The 18,413-nt window shown below is 52.0% G+C and overlaps 1 protein-coding gene across 7 annotated transcripts; it reads left to right on the plus strand.

The window, feature by feature from the left end:
• Positions 1 to 234: 234 nt before the first annotated feature.
• Positions 235 to 18,060, plus strand: ESYT1 (extended synaptotagmin 1). Of its 7 annotated transcripts, none has more exons than XM_045366519.2 (31): positions 235 to 705; positions 2,615 to 2,656; positions 2,821 to 2,955; positions 3,070 to 3,143; positions 3,274 to 3,346; positions 3,509 to 3,598; positions 3,782 to 3,837; positions 4,230 to 4,353; positions 4,442 to 4,618; positions 4,740 to 4,822; positions 5,442 to 5,490; positions 5,613 to 5,699; positions 5,806 to 5,898; positions 6,105 to 6,206; positions 6,366 to 6,452; positions 10,113 to 10,262; positions 10,585 to 10,740; positions 10,866 to 11,042; positions 11,201 to 11,283; positions 11,395 to 11,443; positions 11,552 to 11,641; positions 11,773 to 11,868; positions 12,138 to 12,209; positions 12,297 to 12,383; positions 15,671 to 15,811; positions 15,964 to 16,118; positions 16,221 to 16,319; positions 16,408 to 16,539; positions 16,619 to 16,724; positions 16,965 to 17,014; positions 17,210 to 18,060. In XM_045366519.2, exons 1-31 carry the CDS (start codon positions 316 to 318, stop codon positions 17,247 to 17,249), a joined length of 3,345 nt encoding a protein of 1,114 aa, XP_045222454.1. In that variant the 5' UTR covers positions 235 to 315; the 3' UTR covers positions 17,250 to 18,060. The 7 variants fall into 7 exon arrangements, with proteins under 7 accessions (XP_045222454.1, XP_005571243.1, XP_045222455.1 ...); XM_005571186.4 differs by having other exon boundaries at positions 6,135 to 6,206; XM_045366520.2 differs by lacking the exon at positions 16,965 to 17,014.
• The last annotated feature ends 353 nt before the right edge of the window (positions 18,061 to 18,413 follow it).

Genomic DNA, 18,413 nt, shown 5'->3' on the forward strand with positions numbered 1-18,413 from the left:
CCCCTGAGCCCCTTTCTTCCTTTTCCCGCCATCCCAGACCTCCCATCTTGGCCTTCGGGCCCAATCAGGGAGGCCCTACCTATCCGAAACCCGCTGCCTTCCCCGCGGAAGAGGGGAGGAGTTTCAACCTTTTAACTCCACCTTGGTCTGTGCAGCGCGGACCAACCCAAATCGCCAGAAAGGAGGGGCGTGGCTTGAAGTCCCCCACCTCCATCCCGGGGATCACGTTTTGCCACTGGAGGGGGGAGCTGATCGCAGGACTAGGCAACCTCCAGCCAGTCCCTGGGTCGGGCGGATCCTCCCAGAGGTGGCACAATGGAGCGATCTCCAGGAGAGGGCCCCAGCCCCAGCCCCATGGACCAGCCTTCTGCTCCCTCCGACCCCACTGACCAGCCCCCCGCTGCTCACGCAAAGCTAGACCCAGGTTCTGGAGGCCAACCTGCTGGCCCTGGCGCGGCGGGTGAGGCCCTGGCGGTGCTGACTTCGTTCGGGAGGCGGTTGCTGGTGCTGATACCGGTGTATTTGGCCGGGGCAGTGGGACTCAGCGTGGGTTTCGTGCTCTTCGGCCTCGCCCTCTACCTGGGCTGGCGCCGGGTCCGCGACGAGAAAGAACGGAGCCTTCGAGCAGCGAGGCAGCTACTGGACGACGAGGAGCAGCTCACGGCGAAAACTCTTTATATGAGTCATCGAGAGCTACCTGCCTGGGTGAGCGACCACCCTCGGTCCTCTGTGCAGCATAGCCCCCTTCCACTCCTTCCGTCTGGGGCTTTTCCTCCTTATGCCTAGAGTCAGCTCCCCGCCTTGGGACAGTGGGCCCCGGACTTTCCCCTCTCTCCCCGCTAGCTGCCTGCCTGCTGGACGCGCCACTCTTGGGACCGACTGCTGACTCTCCCCACCCACCCTTTCCCACGCCCAGACTGGATCCTTCCACAGAATCAGGACTTCTTCCTCTACTCTTGGGCAACAGCAGTCATAACATCTGGGGACCCCGTCTCAGCCGAAGCTCTCCCTCCTAGCCAAGCCATCTTCAACGCCCCTCTTGCTTTTGGTGCCACTCGCGCCTTTGCTGCTCCTGGAAATCCTGGTCCCGTTACCTCTCAAAGGTTTCCCTAGTCTTTGCTATGCTCCTCGAGACTTTTTACCTATTTAAGGCCTTACGGTTCTCTCTTTTCTCGCTTTTATCCCCGGGTATCCGCTGGAACCCAGCCCCGGCCCCTGGACCACCCTCAGGCAGCCACCTTCAGGCCTCCAGCCGCCAGGCTGCAGCGCGGCAGAGGCCGCTGCTGGAGGGAGGGCGGGGTACGGGAGGAGGTGGTGCGGCTGCTGCAGTGCCCGCGGCCCACACTCCCCCCACCCCCTCGGCCGGCCACACCCGTTTCCGGACTGTGGGCTGCGCTTGTTCCGTTGGGGCAGAGACCCTTATTTCTGCGGCGGCCGAGTCTGCTGTGCTGAGGCGGATGCCTTCTCTTTAGCCTTGCAGAGGCAAAGCCCGTTACCCGGCCCCTCCCAGCAGAGGTGCCAGTCTAGGGGGAGAATGGTAGCAGAGAGGAGTCAAAATTGACACTAGGCAGATACAGCCAAGCTTCCTAGGCCTTGGACTGGAAAGGGGAGGAGAAAGAGGGTGAAATGGCCCTAGGAGACCTGTAGCCTAGGCAGCAAGTGTTTGTCTCCTCCCCGTCATCATGGAAACCAATCTACCCCCAATACAAAGCACAGGTGTCCTTTCCCTTAAAAGGAGTCACACAGAGAAAGATAGAGGAAAAGAAAAAAAAAAACAAAAAACAAAAAAACACGCACACACACCCCCCAAAAAACCCACAAAGCCAGGCCCAATTAGGTCTTCTGGCCCCTCCCTGACTCAAGGAAGGACTTGCTTCCCTCTTCACCTTCCTGCTCTAGAAGCCCGGTCTGAAGGGAGTTGAGAAGGCAGGACTTTTTTTTTTTTTTTTTTTTTTTTTTAGACAGAGTCTCTCACTCTGTTGCCAGGCTGGAATGCAGTGGCCCGAACTTGGCTCACTGCAACCTCCACCTCCCCGGTTCAAGCGATTCTCCTGCCTCAGCCTCCTGGGTAGCTGGGATTACAGGCATGCACCACCATGCCCAGCGAATTTTGTATTTTTTGTAGAGATGGGGTTTCACCATGCTGGTCAGGCTGGTGTCGAACTCCTGACCTCGTGATCCACCAGCCTCGGCCTCCCAAAGTGCTGAGATTACAGATGTGAGCTACCGCGGCCAGCCTGGAACCAGGACTTTTTAAATCCCAGGATTCCCTGAAACTTTGATTTGACTGGGCCTCCCCCTCCAGAAAGAATGTGCCCTTCTCCTCCTCCTGCTCTTCTCTCTCTCAGCAGCTGTCATTTCACCACATCCCTGAGCTACCCACAGGGCAACAATGTGACCTCTACCCTGTCAGCTCCCCTTATTAGAGAGATCTCAGCCCCCAAATTCTGTGAGGAATGAACCTTTGGGGCATCCCAGCCCCTCATCCACCCTGAGTGTGAGGAGTCTGTCACACTTACACACTCCCTCTCCTCTGTGGCATACCACCAGCATCTTGGTAGGAAACCAGAGGCGAGGGTGTGCACGTCACTGTCTCTGCCTTCCCCACCTCCAGGTCAGCTTCCCAGACGTGGAAAAGGCTGAATGGCTCAATAAGGTGAGGATTGATTTGATTTTTAGTCTTCGTGAGGGGAGAATGGGAATTTGTTTCTTCTTGCCAGACCCACCCTCATCCCTCAGTGCTCTCCGTAGGGATTCTGAAGGAACTTGCCTTGAGAGGGAAGACTGGGTTCTCCTCTGACCATCTCTCTTTCCTCCCAGATTGTGGCCCAGGTCTGGCCCTTCCTGGGCCAGTATATGGAGAAACTTCTGGCTGAGACTGTGGCTCCGGCTGTTAGGGGATCTAACCCCCATCTGCAAACATTTACATTTACACGAGTGGAACTGGGTGAAAAGGTATGTGTGGAGGAGGAAAAGTGAGGCGGTGGGATAGGGAGGGTGAATGACCCAGAGTAGACTGAGGTACTTCTCCCTTTCCCTCCCCTGTCTCAGGACTTTCTCTCTCCCTAGCCATTGCGCATCATTGGAGTCAAGGTTCACCCAGGTCAGAGAAAAGAGCAGATCCTGCTGGACTTGAACATCAGGTAATACCACTCACCACTCTTACTGCTTCCCCTTCAATGTGTCCTGGTCAGTCCAGGCTACTTCACTCCCCTTCCCCGCAACTTCAGCCAAGGACTAACCCTCTTGGTTCTCTTCTTTACCAATCCCCAGCTATGTAGGTGATGTGCAGATTGATGTAGAAGTGAAGAAATACTTCTGCAAAGCAGGAGTCAAGGGCATGCAGGTAGGCCATATGTCAGGGGGCCCACATAATAGGGAATGTTTGTCCTACGTTTCATGGGATATGGGGAACTGTGAGGTTGGAAAGACCAAGGCTGAGAAAGTCTGGGAGGACAGAAGAGGGACTTTTCTGGGGAAAGGCTTTGATTTTCTCTTCTTGCCTCAGCTACATGGTGTCTTGCGGGTGATTCTGGAGCCACTCATTGGGGACCTTCCCATTGTGGGGGCTGTGTCAATGTTCTTCATCCGACGCCCGGTAAGGGAAAACAATGAAGGGGTATGGGGAAGCAGGGGAAGCAGAGAGGACTGGGAGGATGAGGGCAGCCAGCGATGCGGAATGAGAAGGGAATTGACAAGAAGGCCGAGGGGTCTGGCAACTGTTGGATGGGTATGACCACACCCCATAGGATCTGTCCTGACCCCTGCTCTTTCCCTGCAGACCCTAGACATCAACTGGACAGGGATGACCAACCTGCTGGATATCCCAGGACTTAGGTATCAAGGACTTACTGAGCATCTGCTGAGTGTTCCAGCGCTGGGTTGGGGGTTTAAGGGACACAGAGCAGTCAAAGATGCTGCTTGTGTCCTCTAGGAGCCTCAACTTCAGTTGGGGAGCGAAGACAAATACCCCTGGAAAGTTTGATACTGTGATTTTTCTTCGGGTTGAGGGAGCAGGTAGGGAATGAAGAGGGCTGAAGACTGCAAAAGGCAATGGGGATGGCAGTGAAGAAGGGAGAGAGCAGTAGGTGGGGAATTAGGGTAGAAGAGTAGCACAAAGGATTTTTACAAAAGGACTTTCTTACAGCTTTAGGTGTGGGAAACATAGTTGGGGTTAGGAGAAAATTGAAGTTGAGGCCATACCCATTGCTTTCTACTCCCCCATTCAGCTCACTCTCTGACACCATGATCATGGACTCCATCGCTGCCTTCCTCGTGTTGCCCAATCGATTACTGGTGCCCCTTGTGCCTGACCTTCAAGATGTGGCTCAGTTGCGTTCCCCTCTGCCCAGGGTATGGCCTTTTCCCCACTAGATAGATCCTTCTCTCAGGAACCCCTTGCTGGGTCCTTAGTTTCTCACCATCTGATTCCTTCCTCCAGGGCATTATTCGAATTCACCTGCTGGCTGCTCGAGGGCTGAGTTCCAAGGACAAATATGTGAAGGGCCTGATTGAGGGCAAGTCAGACCCGTACGCACTTGTGCGTTTGGGCACCCAGACGTTCTGCAGTCGTGTCATTGATGAAGAACTCAACCCACAGTGGGGAGAGACTTATGAGGTGGGAGAGTTGAGCAGCTGTGTGAAATGGGGAAGCCCCAGGAGGCCGTGAGAGAAGATGCTGATGAGATGATCTTCACAGCTGCAGCCCCATGAGACACTCAGCCTTCTGTGTTCCCCAGGTGATGGTACACGAGGTCCCAGGGCAGGAGATTGAAGTGGAGGTGTTCGACAAGGATCCAGATAAAGATGACTTTCTGGGCAGGTGAGACTCCGCCTGTTAGGATTCTAAAGCCCATGCTGGCCGGGTGCGGTGGCTCACGCCTGTAATCCCAGCACTTTTGTTGACCAAGGCTTGCAGATCATGAGGTCAGGAGATCAAGACCATCCTGGCTAACACCGTGAAACCCCATTTCTACTAAATATACAAAAATTAGCCGGGCGTGGTGGCAGGCGCCTGTAGTCCCAGCTACTTGGGAGGCTGAGGCAGGAGAATGGCAGGTGAACCCAGGAGGCAGAGCTTGCAGTGAGCCAAGATCGTGCCACTGCACTCCAGCCTGAGCGACAGAGCGAGACTCCGTCTCTAAAGAAAAAATAATAATAAAAAAAAATAATAATAAAGCCCATGCTACCGAGGTTCTGGAGGTAATTATACTCACCTTCTGGGCCTGGGAATAATGTATCATTTTCCTTCCTAACCTCCCCACCCCTAACCCCTACCATGCACACATTCACGCATGCAGGTGAATATCTCCTGAGAGGAATAAGGGAGTCTGAGATCTGCCAGTCATTTCTCGGTGGGTGAGTGGAGGGCCACTGACCTGCTGCTAATTACAACACTCCCCTTTTCTTCCTTTCACTACCCTCTCCCCTCCCCATCCCAGAATGAAGCTGGATGTAGGGAAGGTGTTACAGGCTGGTGTTCTGGATGATGTAAGTTGGGAGAAGAGGAAGGTGGGGGCTGATCTCACCCCTTGGGCAGACGGTAGTTGCTACATTGGTAGGGAAGTAGTTAAGCAGATATCTGATCTCTACCACATCTCAATTTCTTCTAGTGGTTCCCTCTACAAGGTGGGCAAGGCCAAGTTCACTTGAGGCTAGAATGGCTGTCGCTTTTGTCAGATGCAGAGAAACTGGAGCAGGTACACCACATGGGAAACAGGAAGCTGGCAGGGGAGAAGTAGGTAGCTGGAAATGTAGGGGACTTGGAACGGGGACCAAGATCTGACTACTACTTCCCCTCCCCAGGTTCTACAGTGGAATCGGGGAGTCTCCTCTCGACCAGAGCCCCCATCAGCTGCCATCTTAGTTGTCTACCTGGATCGGGCCCAGGATCTTCCTGTGAGTTTGGCTGGGTGAACAGGAGCCCTGGATGTAGCATTCCCCAACCCTGCCTTGCTGAGGATGCAGTTGTCACTGCCTGCTTTGCTCCAGAAGTATCAGCATGTAACACAAGGGTCCCAGGGAGGGGATCAGATCCATCTCAGGGAAAGGATTTTGATGCGATCCCACCTTCCTTCACCAAAACCAAAACCAAATCCCCCAAGATGGTGACCTCTGAATTGTACCCACCACAGCTGAAGAAGGGGAACAAGGAACCCAACCCCATGGTACAACTGTCAATTCAGGATGTGACTCAGGAGAGCAAGGTGAGGGCCGGGACATCATTGTCGGGGGCCAGGTGGGACAGGGAGGGGCCTGTTCTTGGAATGGTTTCCCCTTAGAATGCCTGTTATGTGCAGAGGTTTTCTGGAGAAACAGGAGTGGTGCTGTGGTGTACACCCTTAATCCCTCCTCCACATCTCCAGGCTGTCTACAGTACCAACTGCCCAGTGTGGGAGGAAGCATTCCGGTTCTTCCTACAAGACCCTCAAAGCCAGGAGCTCGATGTGCAAGTGAGATAATCACCTCTTTATCCCCTCTTGAATACCCTATTGTGTCTATCCAGATTAGTAACATTTCTCCTCTCCTTCTTTTCCCTTCATTCCGATTTTTAATCCATCTACCTAGACTCCCCACCTCCCTGAATATCTCTCCACTGTTCCCCAACTGTTGCTCCAGAATACTTTTTTTTTTTTTTTTGAGATGCTGTCTCGCTCTGTTGCCCAGGCTGGAGTGCGATGGTGCGATCTCAGCTGACTGCAACCTCCGCCTGCCAGGTTCAAGCAATTCTCCTGCCTCAGCCTCCTGAGTAGCTGGGATTACAGGCACGCACCACCACGCCCGGCTATTTTTTTTTTTTTTTTTTTTTTTTTTTTTTTTTTTTTTGAGACGGAGTCTCGCTCTGTCGCCCAGGCTGGAGTGCAGTGGCGCGATCTCGGCTCACTGCAAGCTCCGCCTCCCGGGTTCACGCCATTCTCCTGCCTCAGCCTCCCGAGTAGCTGGGACTACAGGCGCCCGCCCCTGCGCCCGGCTAATTTTTTCTATTTTTAGTAGAGACGGGGTTTCACCATGGTCTCGATCTCCTGACCTTGTGATCCGCCCACCTCGGCCTCCCAAAGTGCTGGGATTACAGGCGTGAGCCACCACGCCCGGCCATCGGCTAATTTTTGTATTTTTAGTAGAGATGGGATTTCACCATGTTGGCCAGGCTGCTCTCGAACTCCTGACCTCAGGTGATCTGCCTGTCTCAGCCTCCCAAAGTGCTGGGATTATAGGCATAAGCCACCGCACCTGGCCTTAGTTCGTATGTACTAGTTCTTGAATGATTTTATATATGTGTGTCTTGTCTATGAAACTGGCCAGTAAGCATTGTGAAAGCAGATACTATGTTTTGTGCTTTTTCTATGACCTTTAAAATTCTGAATGTTAACAATTTTAGGCCGGGCACGGTGGCTCAAGCCTGTAATCCCAGCACTTTGGGAGGCCGAGATGGGCGGATCACGAGGTCAGGAGATCGAGACCATCCTGGCTAACACGGTGAAACCCCGTCTCTACTAAGAAATACAAAAAACAGCCGGGCGAGGTGGCAGCGCCTGTAGTCCCAGCTACTCGGGAGGCTGAGGCCGGAGAATGGCGTGAACCCGGGAGGCGGAGCTTGCAGTGAGCTGAGATCCGGCCACTGCACTCCAGCCTGGGCTACAGAGCGAGACTCCGTCTCAAAAAAAAAAAAAAAAAAACAATTTTATTGAGGCATAATTTACATACCATACAATCACTCATTTTAGGTATATAATTCCCAATTATAAAAAATTATTCTGGGCCGGGCGCGGTGGCTCAAGCCTGTAATCCCAGCACTTTGGGAGGCCGAGATGGGCGGATCACAAGGTCAGGAGATCGAGACCATCCTGTCTAACCTGGTGAAACCCCGTCTCTACTAAAAAATACAAAAAACTAGCCGGGCGAGGTGGCAGGCGCCTGTAGTCCCAGCTACTCGGGAGGCTGAGGCAGGAGAATGGCGTGAACCCAAAAGGCGGAGCTTGCAGTGAGCTGAGATCCGGCCACTGCACTCCAGCCTGGGCGACAGAGCGAGACTCCGCCTCAAAAAAAAAAAAAAAAAAAATTATTCTGGCCGGGCGCAGTGGTTCATGCCTGTAATCCCAGCACTTTGGGAGGCCGAGGCAGGTGGATCACGAGATCCGGAGATTGAGACCATCCTGGTTAACACGGTGAAACCCCATCTCTACTAAAAATACAAAATATTAGCCGGGTGTGGTGGTGGGCGCCTGTAGTCCCAGCTACTCAGGAGGCTGAGGCAGGAGAATGGCGTGAACCCGGGAGGCGGAGCTTGCAGTGAGCAGAGATTGCACCACTGCACTGTGCAGCCTGGGTGACACAGCAAGACTCCGTCTCAAAAAAAAAAAAAAAAAAAAATTATTCTAAGACTGGGCGCGGTACCTAAAATGAGTGATTTTATGGTATGTAAATTATGCCTCAATAAAATCGCTAACAGTCAGCATTTTTTTTTTTTTTTTTTTTTGAGATGGAGTCTCGCTCTGTCGCCCAGGCTGGAGTGCAGTGGCCAGATCTCGGCTCACTGCAAGCTCCGCCTCCCGGGTTTACGCCATTCTCCTGCCTCAGCCTCCCGAGTAGCTGGGACTACAGGCGCCCGTCACCTCGCCCGGCTAGTTTTTTGTATTTTTTAGTAGAGATGGGGTTTCACTGGGTTAGCCAGGATGGTCTCGATCTCCTGACCTCGTGATCTGCCCGTCTCGGCCTCCCAAAGTGCTGGGATTACAGGCTTGAGCCACCGCGCCCGGCCCATTTTTTTTTTTTTTTTTGAGACAGAGTTTCGCTCTTGTTGCCCAGGCTGGAGTACAATGGCGCGATCTCGGCTCACCGCAATCCCCACCTTCTGGGTTCAAGTGATTCTCCTGCCTCAGCCTCCGGAGTAGCTGGGATTACAGGGATGTGCCACCACGCCTGGCTAATTTTTGTGTGTGTTTTTAGTAGCGACGGGGTTTCTCCATGTTGGTCAGACTGGTCTCGAACTCCCGACCTCAGGTGATCCGCCTGCCTCAACTTCCCAAAGTGCTTGGATTACAGGCGTGAGCCACCATGCCTGGCCCCACATTCAGCATTTTAAAGGTCATAGAAAAAGCACAAAACGTAGTGTCTGCCTTCACAATGCTTACTGGCCAGTTTCATAGACAAGACACATATATAAAATCATTCAACAAGTACATATGAACCAAGGCCAGGCGCAGTGGCTCATGCCTGTAATCCCAGCACTTTGGGAGGCCAAGGCAGGCGGATCACCTGAGGTCAGGAGTTTGAGACCAGCCTGGTCAGCATGGTGAAACGCCATCTGTACTAAAAATATAAAAATTAGCCGGGCACGGTGGCACACACCTGTAATCCCAGCTACTTGGGAGGCTGAGGCAGGAGAATCATTTGAACCCGGGAAGTGGAAGTTGTGGTGAGCCGATTTCATTCCACTGCACTCCAGCCTGGGTGACAGAGCAAAACTCTCTCAAAAAAAAAAAAAAACAGAAGAATAACAGTTACATAGGAATTTGTATAGGACTAAGGAGGGTCAGAGAAAGGGACAGGCTGGAATAACTAGGGAGATTTTGTGAAGCAAGAAGTAGGATTTTAATTGAGTCTTGAAAGATGAGTAGGATTTAAATAGGCAGAGGGAAGAGAATGAGGACTTTCCAAATAGTGGGAGCAGAATGAACAAAGGTGGAAGAGGCCATGGATTGGGCAGAGTACTATAAAAGATGACTCTGGCCGAGGTGGGCGGATTGCCTGAGCTCAGGAGTTTGAGACCAGCCTGGGCAAGACGATGAAACCCCATCTCTACTAAAAAATACGAAAACTTAGCCGGGCATGACAGCATGCGCCTGTAGTCCCAGCTATTTGGGAGGCTGAGGTAGAAGAATGGGTTGAACCCAGGAGGTCGAAGTTGCAGTGAACCAAGATGGCGCCATTGCACTCCAGGTTTTTTTGAGACTCTGTCTCAAAAAAAAAAAAAAAAAAAAGTGGCCCTGAGTGGAGCAGGAGGTTTGTGATTGGTCCAGAGAGGAATGAAGCTGGAGCCATGTTATCATTTTCACAGTATGCCATCCTTTCCCCTAATCCCTTCGCTATAGTCCTTCCTCCTGTTCCTGTAGGTGAAGGATGATTCCAGGGCCCTGACTTTAGGAGCACTGACACTGCCTCTGGCCCGCCTGCTGACTGCCCCAGAACTCACCCTGGACCAGTGGTTCCAGCTTAGCAGCTCTGGCCCAAACTCCAGACTCTACATTAAACTAGTCATGAGGGTATGGAAACGGAGGAGGTACTGAGGTGTGGGGGAAAGGCCTGTTCATTCTTCGGTATTAAGAGTAAGCAAAGGGAGCCTCCTAAGATTAAATGAGCTAATACATGTAGAAGTGCCAAGCAGGCACAAAAACATATTGATCTGACTGGTGGAAGGAATGGCTTATGAGTTGAAGGGGTGTGGAGGGAAGCCTCTAGAGATGAGCCCAGCCAAGGCAGCACCTAGTTCCCCTGTCACAGCCCCTCCTCTACCCCACCCCACATGCCTTGCCTGTTGGTGGCGAGCTGTACTTCTTTGATTTGACATCACACTACCCTTCCCAGATCCTGTACTTGGATTCATCAGAAATATGCTTCCCCACTGTGCCTGGTAGTCCTGGTGCTTGGGACGTGGACAGTGAGAGTCCCCAGAGAGGCAGCAGTGTGGATGCCCCACCTCGACCCTGTCACACTACTCCTGATAGCCAGTTTGGGACTGAGGTGAGTCTATATCTGGAAAGGACTAGGGTCTGTTTGCCCTGCTTAGTGTGCAAAGCCTGTTTCAGGGCAGATTCTGACAGGTCTCTCTCCCTTTGCCATCTGGTGCTGCCCTCTCCCTTTTGCAGCATGTGCTTCGGATCCATGTATTAGAGGCCCAGGACCTGATTGCCAAAGACCGTTTCTTGGGGGGACTGGTGAAGGGCAAGTCAGACCCCTATGTCAAACTAAAGCTGGCAGGACGAAGCTTCCGGAGCCATGTTGTTCGGGAAGATCTCAATCCCCGCTGGAATGAGGTTTTTGAGGTCAGAATTGAATGGCTGTGACTCCTGGTTCTGCCCCATTTTTCCCCAATCCCAAAAGTGGTCCAGAAACCTCTGAGGTTCAGTTGACTGGGGGGTCTGGTCATTTGCAGAGGAAAAGGAGAGAATCCTCTTTCATCTGCACTATTGTCTCCCACTAGGTGATTGTCACATCAGTTCCAGGCCAAGAGCTAGAGGTTGAAGTCTTTGACAAGGACTTGGACAAGGATGATTTTCTGGGCAGGTGAGAGCATAGGAGTCTAGGTGAAAAACAGGCTGGGGCTCTTTAGGCCATGGAGTCTGGCCTCCTTGGTTCTCACCATCTAGCTTTTGTCTTAATCTTTCTCTTCCACAGGTGTAAAGTGAGTCTCACCACAGTCTTAAACAGTGGCTTCCTTGATGAGGTGAGCATGGAATTAGAGTCAACGACCCCTCCTGATCCTGCCCTTGCCTCATTCTCATAGTTCTCCTGTCTGCATACCCCCAAGTCTTCACCCTGCCTACTTCCACAGTGGCTGACCCTGGAGGATGTCCCATCTGGCCGCCTGCACTTGCGCCTGGAGCGTCTCACCCCCCGTCCCACTGCTGCTGAGTTAGAGGAGGTAGGGCAGGAGACTGGAGGAAGGAAGAGACCCAAGATGGGGCAGGATGAGCTCTTCTCTTAGTGTTCAGGCCACATGCCAGAACCCAAGGTGTCAGTTACCACTCCCCAGCCCCGTGTGCCCCCCAACAGGTGCTGCAGGTGAATAGTTTGATCCAGACTCAGAAGAGTGCGGAGCTGGCCGCGGCCCTGCTATCTGTCTATATGGAGCGGGCAGAGGACTTGCCGGTGAGATCCCACTCCCCATGCCCCATAACTTCCTGGCCCTTCTTCCACCTCCCTCTGGTTTGGATGCTCCTGGAGTATTTGGAATAGGAAAAATGGCCCCTCTCTTTCTGAGGGTGGTGCACGTGTGGGAAAAATTGTCTGTTCGAGGCCACGGGGTAGTGGCTGCCAAGTAATAATGGAGACATGGCTGCTGGCTGTGGATATAATTTGTGAGGGCGATCTGCCTAACTAGGTCCAAATTTAAGACTAACACAGTGTTCTCTTTCTAGCTGCGAAAAGGCACCAAGCCCCCCAACCCTTATGCTACTCTCACTGTGGGAGATACTTCTCATAAAACCAAGGTATGAAGAAATGCTGCAGGGTAAAAATGGGAGGGACAAGAGGAATAAGAGTATCAGCCGCTGATAGTAAGCCCTCATCTCCACCAGACTGTTTCACAAACTTCAGCCCCTGTCTGGGATGAGAGTGCCTCCTTTCTCATCAGGAAACCACACATTGAGAGCCTGGAGTTGCAGGTACTGTAAATTCATTCTTCAAATATTTAGCAAATTTCTGCCATGGCCAGGCAGTAAACCAGGCACAGAGCATTCAGAGATGAGATAAAAGATTGACTGGTTTTTATTTGTTTTTTTTTTTTTGAGACAAGAGTCTTGCTCTGTCACCCAGGCTGGAGTGCAGTGGCGCTATCTTGGCTCACTGCAAGCTCCGCCTCCTGGGTTCACGCCATTCTCCTGCCTCAGCCTCCCTAGTAGCTGGGACTACAGGCGCCCGCCACCACACCTGGCTAATTGTTGCATTTTTTTTTTAGTAGAGATGGAGTTTCATCATGTTAGCCAGGATGGTCTCGAACTCCTGACCTCAGGTGATCCGCCCACCTCGGCCTCCCAAAGTGCTTTGAATACAGGTGTGAGCCACCGCACCCAGCCAAAAGTCTGACTTCTTATCTCTATGGAGCTCACACTCTGTTTTGGGAGAAAAATAACCAGATAAAACTTCCAGAATGATAACTGAGGTAAAAGGGACTGTGGGGAAGAAAGGAAGGGTTCAGGCTGGGGAAAAGCTGGAGATAGAAAGGCATCTTTAGATGACCCTGAGCTTGAGGGTAGATTCTTTTTTTTTTTTTTTTTTTTTTGAGACGGAGTCTTGCTCTGTTGCCCAGGCTGGAGTGCAGTGGCCAGATCTCAGCTCACTGCAAGCTCCGCCTCCCAGGTTTACGCCATTCTCCTGCCTCAGCCTCCCGAGTAGCTGGGACTACAGGCGCCCGCCACCTCGCCTGGCTAGTTTTTTGTATTTTTTAGTGGAGACGGGGTTTCACCATGTTAGCCCATGTTGGGATGGTCTCGATCTCCTGACCTCGTGATCCGCCCGTCTCGGCCTCCCAAAGTGCTGGGATTACAGGCTTGAGCCACCGCGCCTGGCCTTTTTTTTTTTTTTTTTTTTTTTTTGAGACTAGAGTCTCGCTGTTGTTGCCCAGGCTAGAGTGCAATGGTGCCATCTCAGCTCGCTGCAACCTCCGCCTCCCAGGTTCAAGTGGTTCAGGTTCTCCTGATTCAGCCACCAGCGTAGCTGGGATTACATGCACATGCCACCACGCCCAGCCAATTTTTAGTAGAGACAGGGTTTCGCCATGTTGGCCAGGCTGGTCTCGAACTCCTGACCTCAGGTTATCCATCCACGTCAGCCTCCCCAAGTGCTGGGATTACAGGTGTGAGCCACTGCACCTGGCCTTTTTTTTTTTTTTTTAGACAGGGTGTTACTCTGTCGCCCAGGCTGGAGTGCAGTGGTACAATCAGGGCTCACTACAGCCTCAACTCCTGGGCTCTAGCAATCCTCCCCCCTCAGCTGGGATAACAGGTGCACACTACCACACCCAGCTAATTTTTGTATTTTTTTGTGAAGATGAGGTTTTGCCATGTCGTCCAGGCTGGTCTCGAACTCCTGGACTCAAGCATTCTGCCCACCTCAGCATCTAAAGTGCTGGGATTACAAGCATGAGAACCGCGCCCCAGCCTAAGGGTAGATTTACCAGTTCTTTCGGACCAAGGAAAGAAGAGCAGGAAAACTCGTTAGGCTGAGAAAAAAATGGAGGAGACAGAAGGCATATTTATTATAGATCAGAGAGGCAGGTAGAGCAAGATCAGAGGGGCTGTTGAATAATATGCTAGAAATACGGATTTTATGCTAAGGCTTAGAGAAGCCTTTATTTTATTTATTATTTTTTTGAGATGGAGTCTTGCTCTGTTGCCCAGGCTGGAGTACAGTGATACGGCCTCGGCTCACTGCAACCTCCACCTCCTGGGTTTAATTGATTCTCCTGCCTCAGTCTCCCGAGTAGATGGGATTATAGGTGCCCGCCACCACACCCAGCTAATTTTTGTATTTTTAATAGAGACGGGGTTTCTCCATGTTGGTCAGGCTGGTCTCTAAATCCTGACCTCAGGTGATCCACCGCCTCAGCCTCCCAGAGTGCTGGAATTACAGGCGTGAGCCACCGCACCCAGCCAGGCAAGCCTTTAATGAGAGGTCACGTATCCAGATTTGCATTCTGGGAAGATCATGGGGATAAAAGGGTAAAGAATGGACTGGAGAGGGACAACACTGGGGGCAGGGAGATCAGTGAGGAGACTGTTAGAGCAGTCAAAGCAAGAAGCGACTAAGGCCTGATGGGATTGGAAGATTGCTGTGATATGGAGCAGGTGGAGGAGCAAGGAGCAGCCTAGACTCTGGGGTTTTTGGCGCAGGGTGACTGGATGGATAAGGGTGCTGTTGCTGACTTAGGGAATGCACAGAGAGGGAATTTTTGAATTTGAGATCTCTGCAGGACATCGAGGAAAGACATGCAGAAAACAAATCTATTGCCCATGAGGTGTTCCTCCTTTGCCCTCTTACTGGAACATCATGAGCAAGCAACCACTCGCAAGGGCAGTCACGGGTGAGATCTCTTAGGCAGTGTGGAGGGTGAGAAGGAGACAAAAGATGGCCATGAGCCATCTTACAGGTGTGGGCCACCATGCCCGACCGAAATTAGTAGAATTTAAAATAACGTAACTTAATGCTAGCAGAGTAGAAAGGAAGTACAAGTGAGCTCAATTCTTCATCTTTTATAGCAGGGAATCAATAGATACTACAAGCACATTAGAATTCTGTGAGAACAAAGAAAACAGGACAGTTTTAAAGGTTGTTACATTTGGAATATGGCAATGGGAGTAGGATGGGCAGGAAACATTTAGTTCTCTTTTTACTGTTGTTTTCTGTACTCTGTGCAGGTATTACTCGTATACTTTCTGAAAGCTTGTAAAGATGGTCCACTCTACTCTGGTTAAGAAAGGAAGGACAGGCCAGGCACAGTGGCTCACACCTGTAATCCTAGCACTTTGGGAGGCCGAGGTGGGTGGATCACCTGAGGTCACGAGTTTGAGACCAGCCTGACCAACATGGAGAAACCCCAGCTCTACTAAAAATAAAAAATCGACTGGGTATGGTGGCAGGTGCCTGTAATCCCAGCTACTCAGGAGACTGAGGCAGGAGAATCGTTTGAACCCGGGAGGCGGAGGTTGTGGTGAGACCAAATGGCGCCACTGCACTCCATCCTGGACAACAAGAGCAAAACTCCGTCTCAAAAAAAAAAAAAAACAGGAAGGAAGGACAGAGGGACTAGCAACTGTTACCATGGCTTCCCTGCCTTTCTCAAAGGGCAGTCTCACCAAACCACCTATGAGTGCAAGCGTTTGGACCTTTACCACCAGGATTAACTCATTTGTGGATGCATTCGCCTCCTGATCATGGTCCTGTTGCCCCACAGGTTCGGGGTGAGGGCACTGGCCTGCTGGGCTCATTATCCCTGCCCCTCTCAGAGCTCCTTGTGGCTGACCAGCTCTGCTTGGACCGCTGGTTTACACTCAGCAGTGGTCAGGGGCAGGTGCTACTGAGAGCACAGCTAGGGGTGAGTGACAGGAAATGGTGGGCAGGATGAGAGGGAGGAGGGGAGGGCCTTCACAGCTGAGGGACACCCAGGAGGGTGGGAACAGAGGGCTGTGTCCTTAGACTGAGGGAACTGAGAGAACTCTGCCTAGCTCACAGCTTTCTTGCCCCTAGATCCTGGTGTCCCAGCACTCAGGAGTGGAAGCTCATAGCCACAGCTACAGCCACAGCTCCTCATCCCTGAGTGAAGAACCAGAGCTCTGGGGGGGACCCCCTCACATCACCTCCTCAGCCCCAGAGCTCCGGCAGCGCCTCACACATGTTGACAGGTAAAGGGCTGGTACAGGAAGGTGGGATGCAGTCAGAAATAAAAAGTATTACAGGTTCACTAGGCTCTAGCTTTTCCCAGACCTACTGATATTTCTCCGCAGTCCCCTTGAAGCTCCAGCCGGGCCTCTGGGCCAGGTGAAACTGACTGTGTGGTACTACAGTGAAGAACGAAAGCTGGTCAGCATTGTTCATGGTTGCCGGTGAGACCCCATCCCTTCCCTCCCGTCCTCCAGGTCACCTCCATCCCTTCCCTCAGGTCACCGTATCAGCTACCTCCTCCTGTTGTAGGGCCCTTCGACAGAACGGACGCGATCCTCCCGATCCCTATGTGTCCCTGTTGCTGCTGCCAGACAAGAACCGAGGCACCAAGAGGAAGACCTCCCAGAAGAAGCGGACCCTGAGTCCCGAATTTAATGAACGGTCAGTCAGCGGGCGTTCAGGTGGAGGGACGGCAGCCTCGGAAAGGACTCCTGGCCCCTAACACCCAGTCCTACCCCAGGTTTGAGTGGGAACTCCCCCTGGATGAGGCCCTGAGACGAAAGCTGGATGTCTCTGTCAAGTCTAATTCCTCCTTCATGTCAAGAGAGCGTGAGCTGCTGGGGAAGGTAAGGGCAGGATGGCAGGGCAGAGGTGAGGGCTGGAAGCTGCTGGTACCAAGGTTATAGTCCCTGTGAGGAAGGAAGTACCCCAGGTGATCCTTTAGAGGTGACTCTGTCACCTCTGCAATGGTTTGCGACGAGTATGTGATGAAGGAGTAAGGTCTTTGGAGATTTCAAAACGGCATCATCAGAATGAGATCCTGTCTCAAAAAGATAACATCTTTCCCCCACCATCCTCCAACACAGGTGCAGTTGGACCTAGCTGAGACAGACCTTTCCCAGGGTGTAGCCCGGTGGTGAGTGTCTGCGTGGGTGGGGGTGGTCTGGATATTTCAGTGGGAGAAATTCCAATCATAGGAAAGGAAAAAAAGATACAATCTGAGCAGAGAACCATTGATTCTATGAAGTAGAGAAGCCCTTGGATCGTGTGTCATTTATAAATAAGATGACACAAGAGTCATCTTTCTATATGAGCCCTCTCGTTTTCACAGGTATGACCTGATGGACGACAAGGACAAGGGCAGCTCCTAGGAGCTGGCGAGTCCCAGCCTGACTCTGCTCTGTCTTCCTGCCTTCGTCTCGCTCTGTCACCGCCTCAATGTGATGAGCCCAAAGCTAGGGTCCAAGGGCAGAGCCTGTGCCCTTCAGCCCTTTCACCTAACAGGCCCATATTCGGGCCTTTGACCAAAGAGAAGAACCGTATGTTCCCTTTACTGCACGGCCTTTATCCTTCTGGGCCCCTGGGGTGTGGACCTGAGCTGGCTGTTTCCTGCTCTGCCTGCACATTGTTCTCCCTTCCTCCCAACTCCTCAGGGCCTCCAGTATCTGTGCCTGGCCACTGGCAGCACTAGCAGTGGTATTAGCTTATGCCAAATACAGCTTTGAAAGGATCTTTGTTTCTTTAACTAGATGGTCACCTTCTTCCGTACCACACATGGGTGGGAAGGTGGACAGGCTAACCTCTCCAGCTGTGAGTCTCTTAGACTACTGCATGTAGCAAATGTTCAGCAGCTCAGGCCCCCATGTCCAGTTCTGTCCCCACTCTTCTCAACCCTGTCCTGAAAATTCTACTGCTCTGATGGCTGGGGCCAGTCTCTTGTCACTTTGGAAGCTGGGGACACTTGGATTCTACCCAAGCCTCCAAGTAGTGGCATATCAGTTTTGGAGCTCCTAGCTGGTGATACACAGAGGGCTTTGGAGGACTTGGGACAGCTGGGCCAATTTTTTTTGCCCAAGTGCCTAGGCTGCTAACTCACTGACTAGAACTGAATCTGGTACTCTTTAGTTTTGCACCAACTCTGCCAAGCCACTGTATCTTACATTAAACATCATACTTAAACCAGCTGTGGTTCTTTTCCTTAAGGATAGGGAATCAATCTACCCATCTGATGTTTATTCCAACTGTCAAAAGCCTTTATCCAATTCGTGAATCGTGTCAGTTTAATTAATGGTCAAAGCCTACTAAGGTTGCAGCCACCAAGAATGTTGAGGATGGTCACGAGACCTGTGTAAAGTAGCTGCTGTTGCATTTCAGGTGAGACTCATTTCCAGTCACAGTGATGAACTCTGTTACCCATCCAACTTGTCTGCTGACCACTATGGGCTTTCTAGGGAAGGGATTCCTAAACCTGGTAAACCTGGGAGCTCTGTGCCACTGCCCAGGCTCCTGGTGTCTCCGTGCCATCAGGGCATGCT

Source organism: Macaca fascicularis, chromosome 11, assembly GCF_037993035.2.
Source record: "Macaca fascicularis isolate 582-1 chromosome 11, T2T-MFA8v1.1".
NCBI classification, from domain to species: Eukaryota; Metazoa; Chordata; class Mammalia; order Primates; family Cercopithecidae; genus Macaca; species Macaca fascicularis.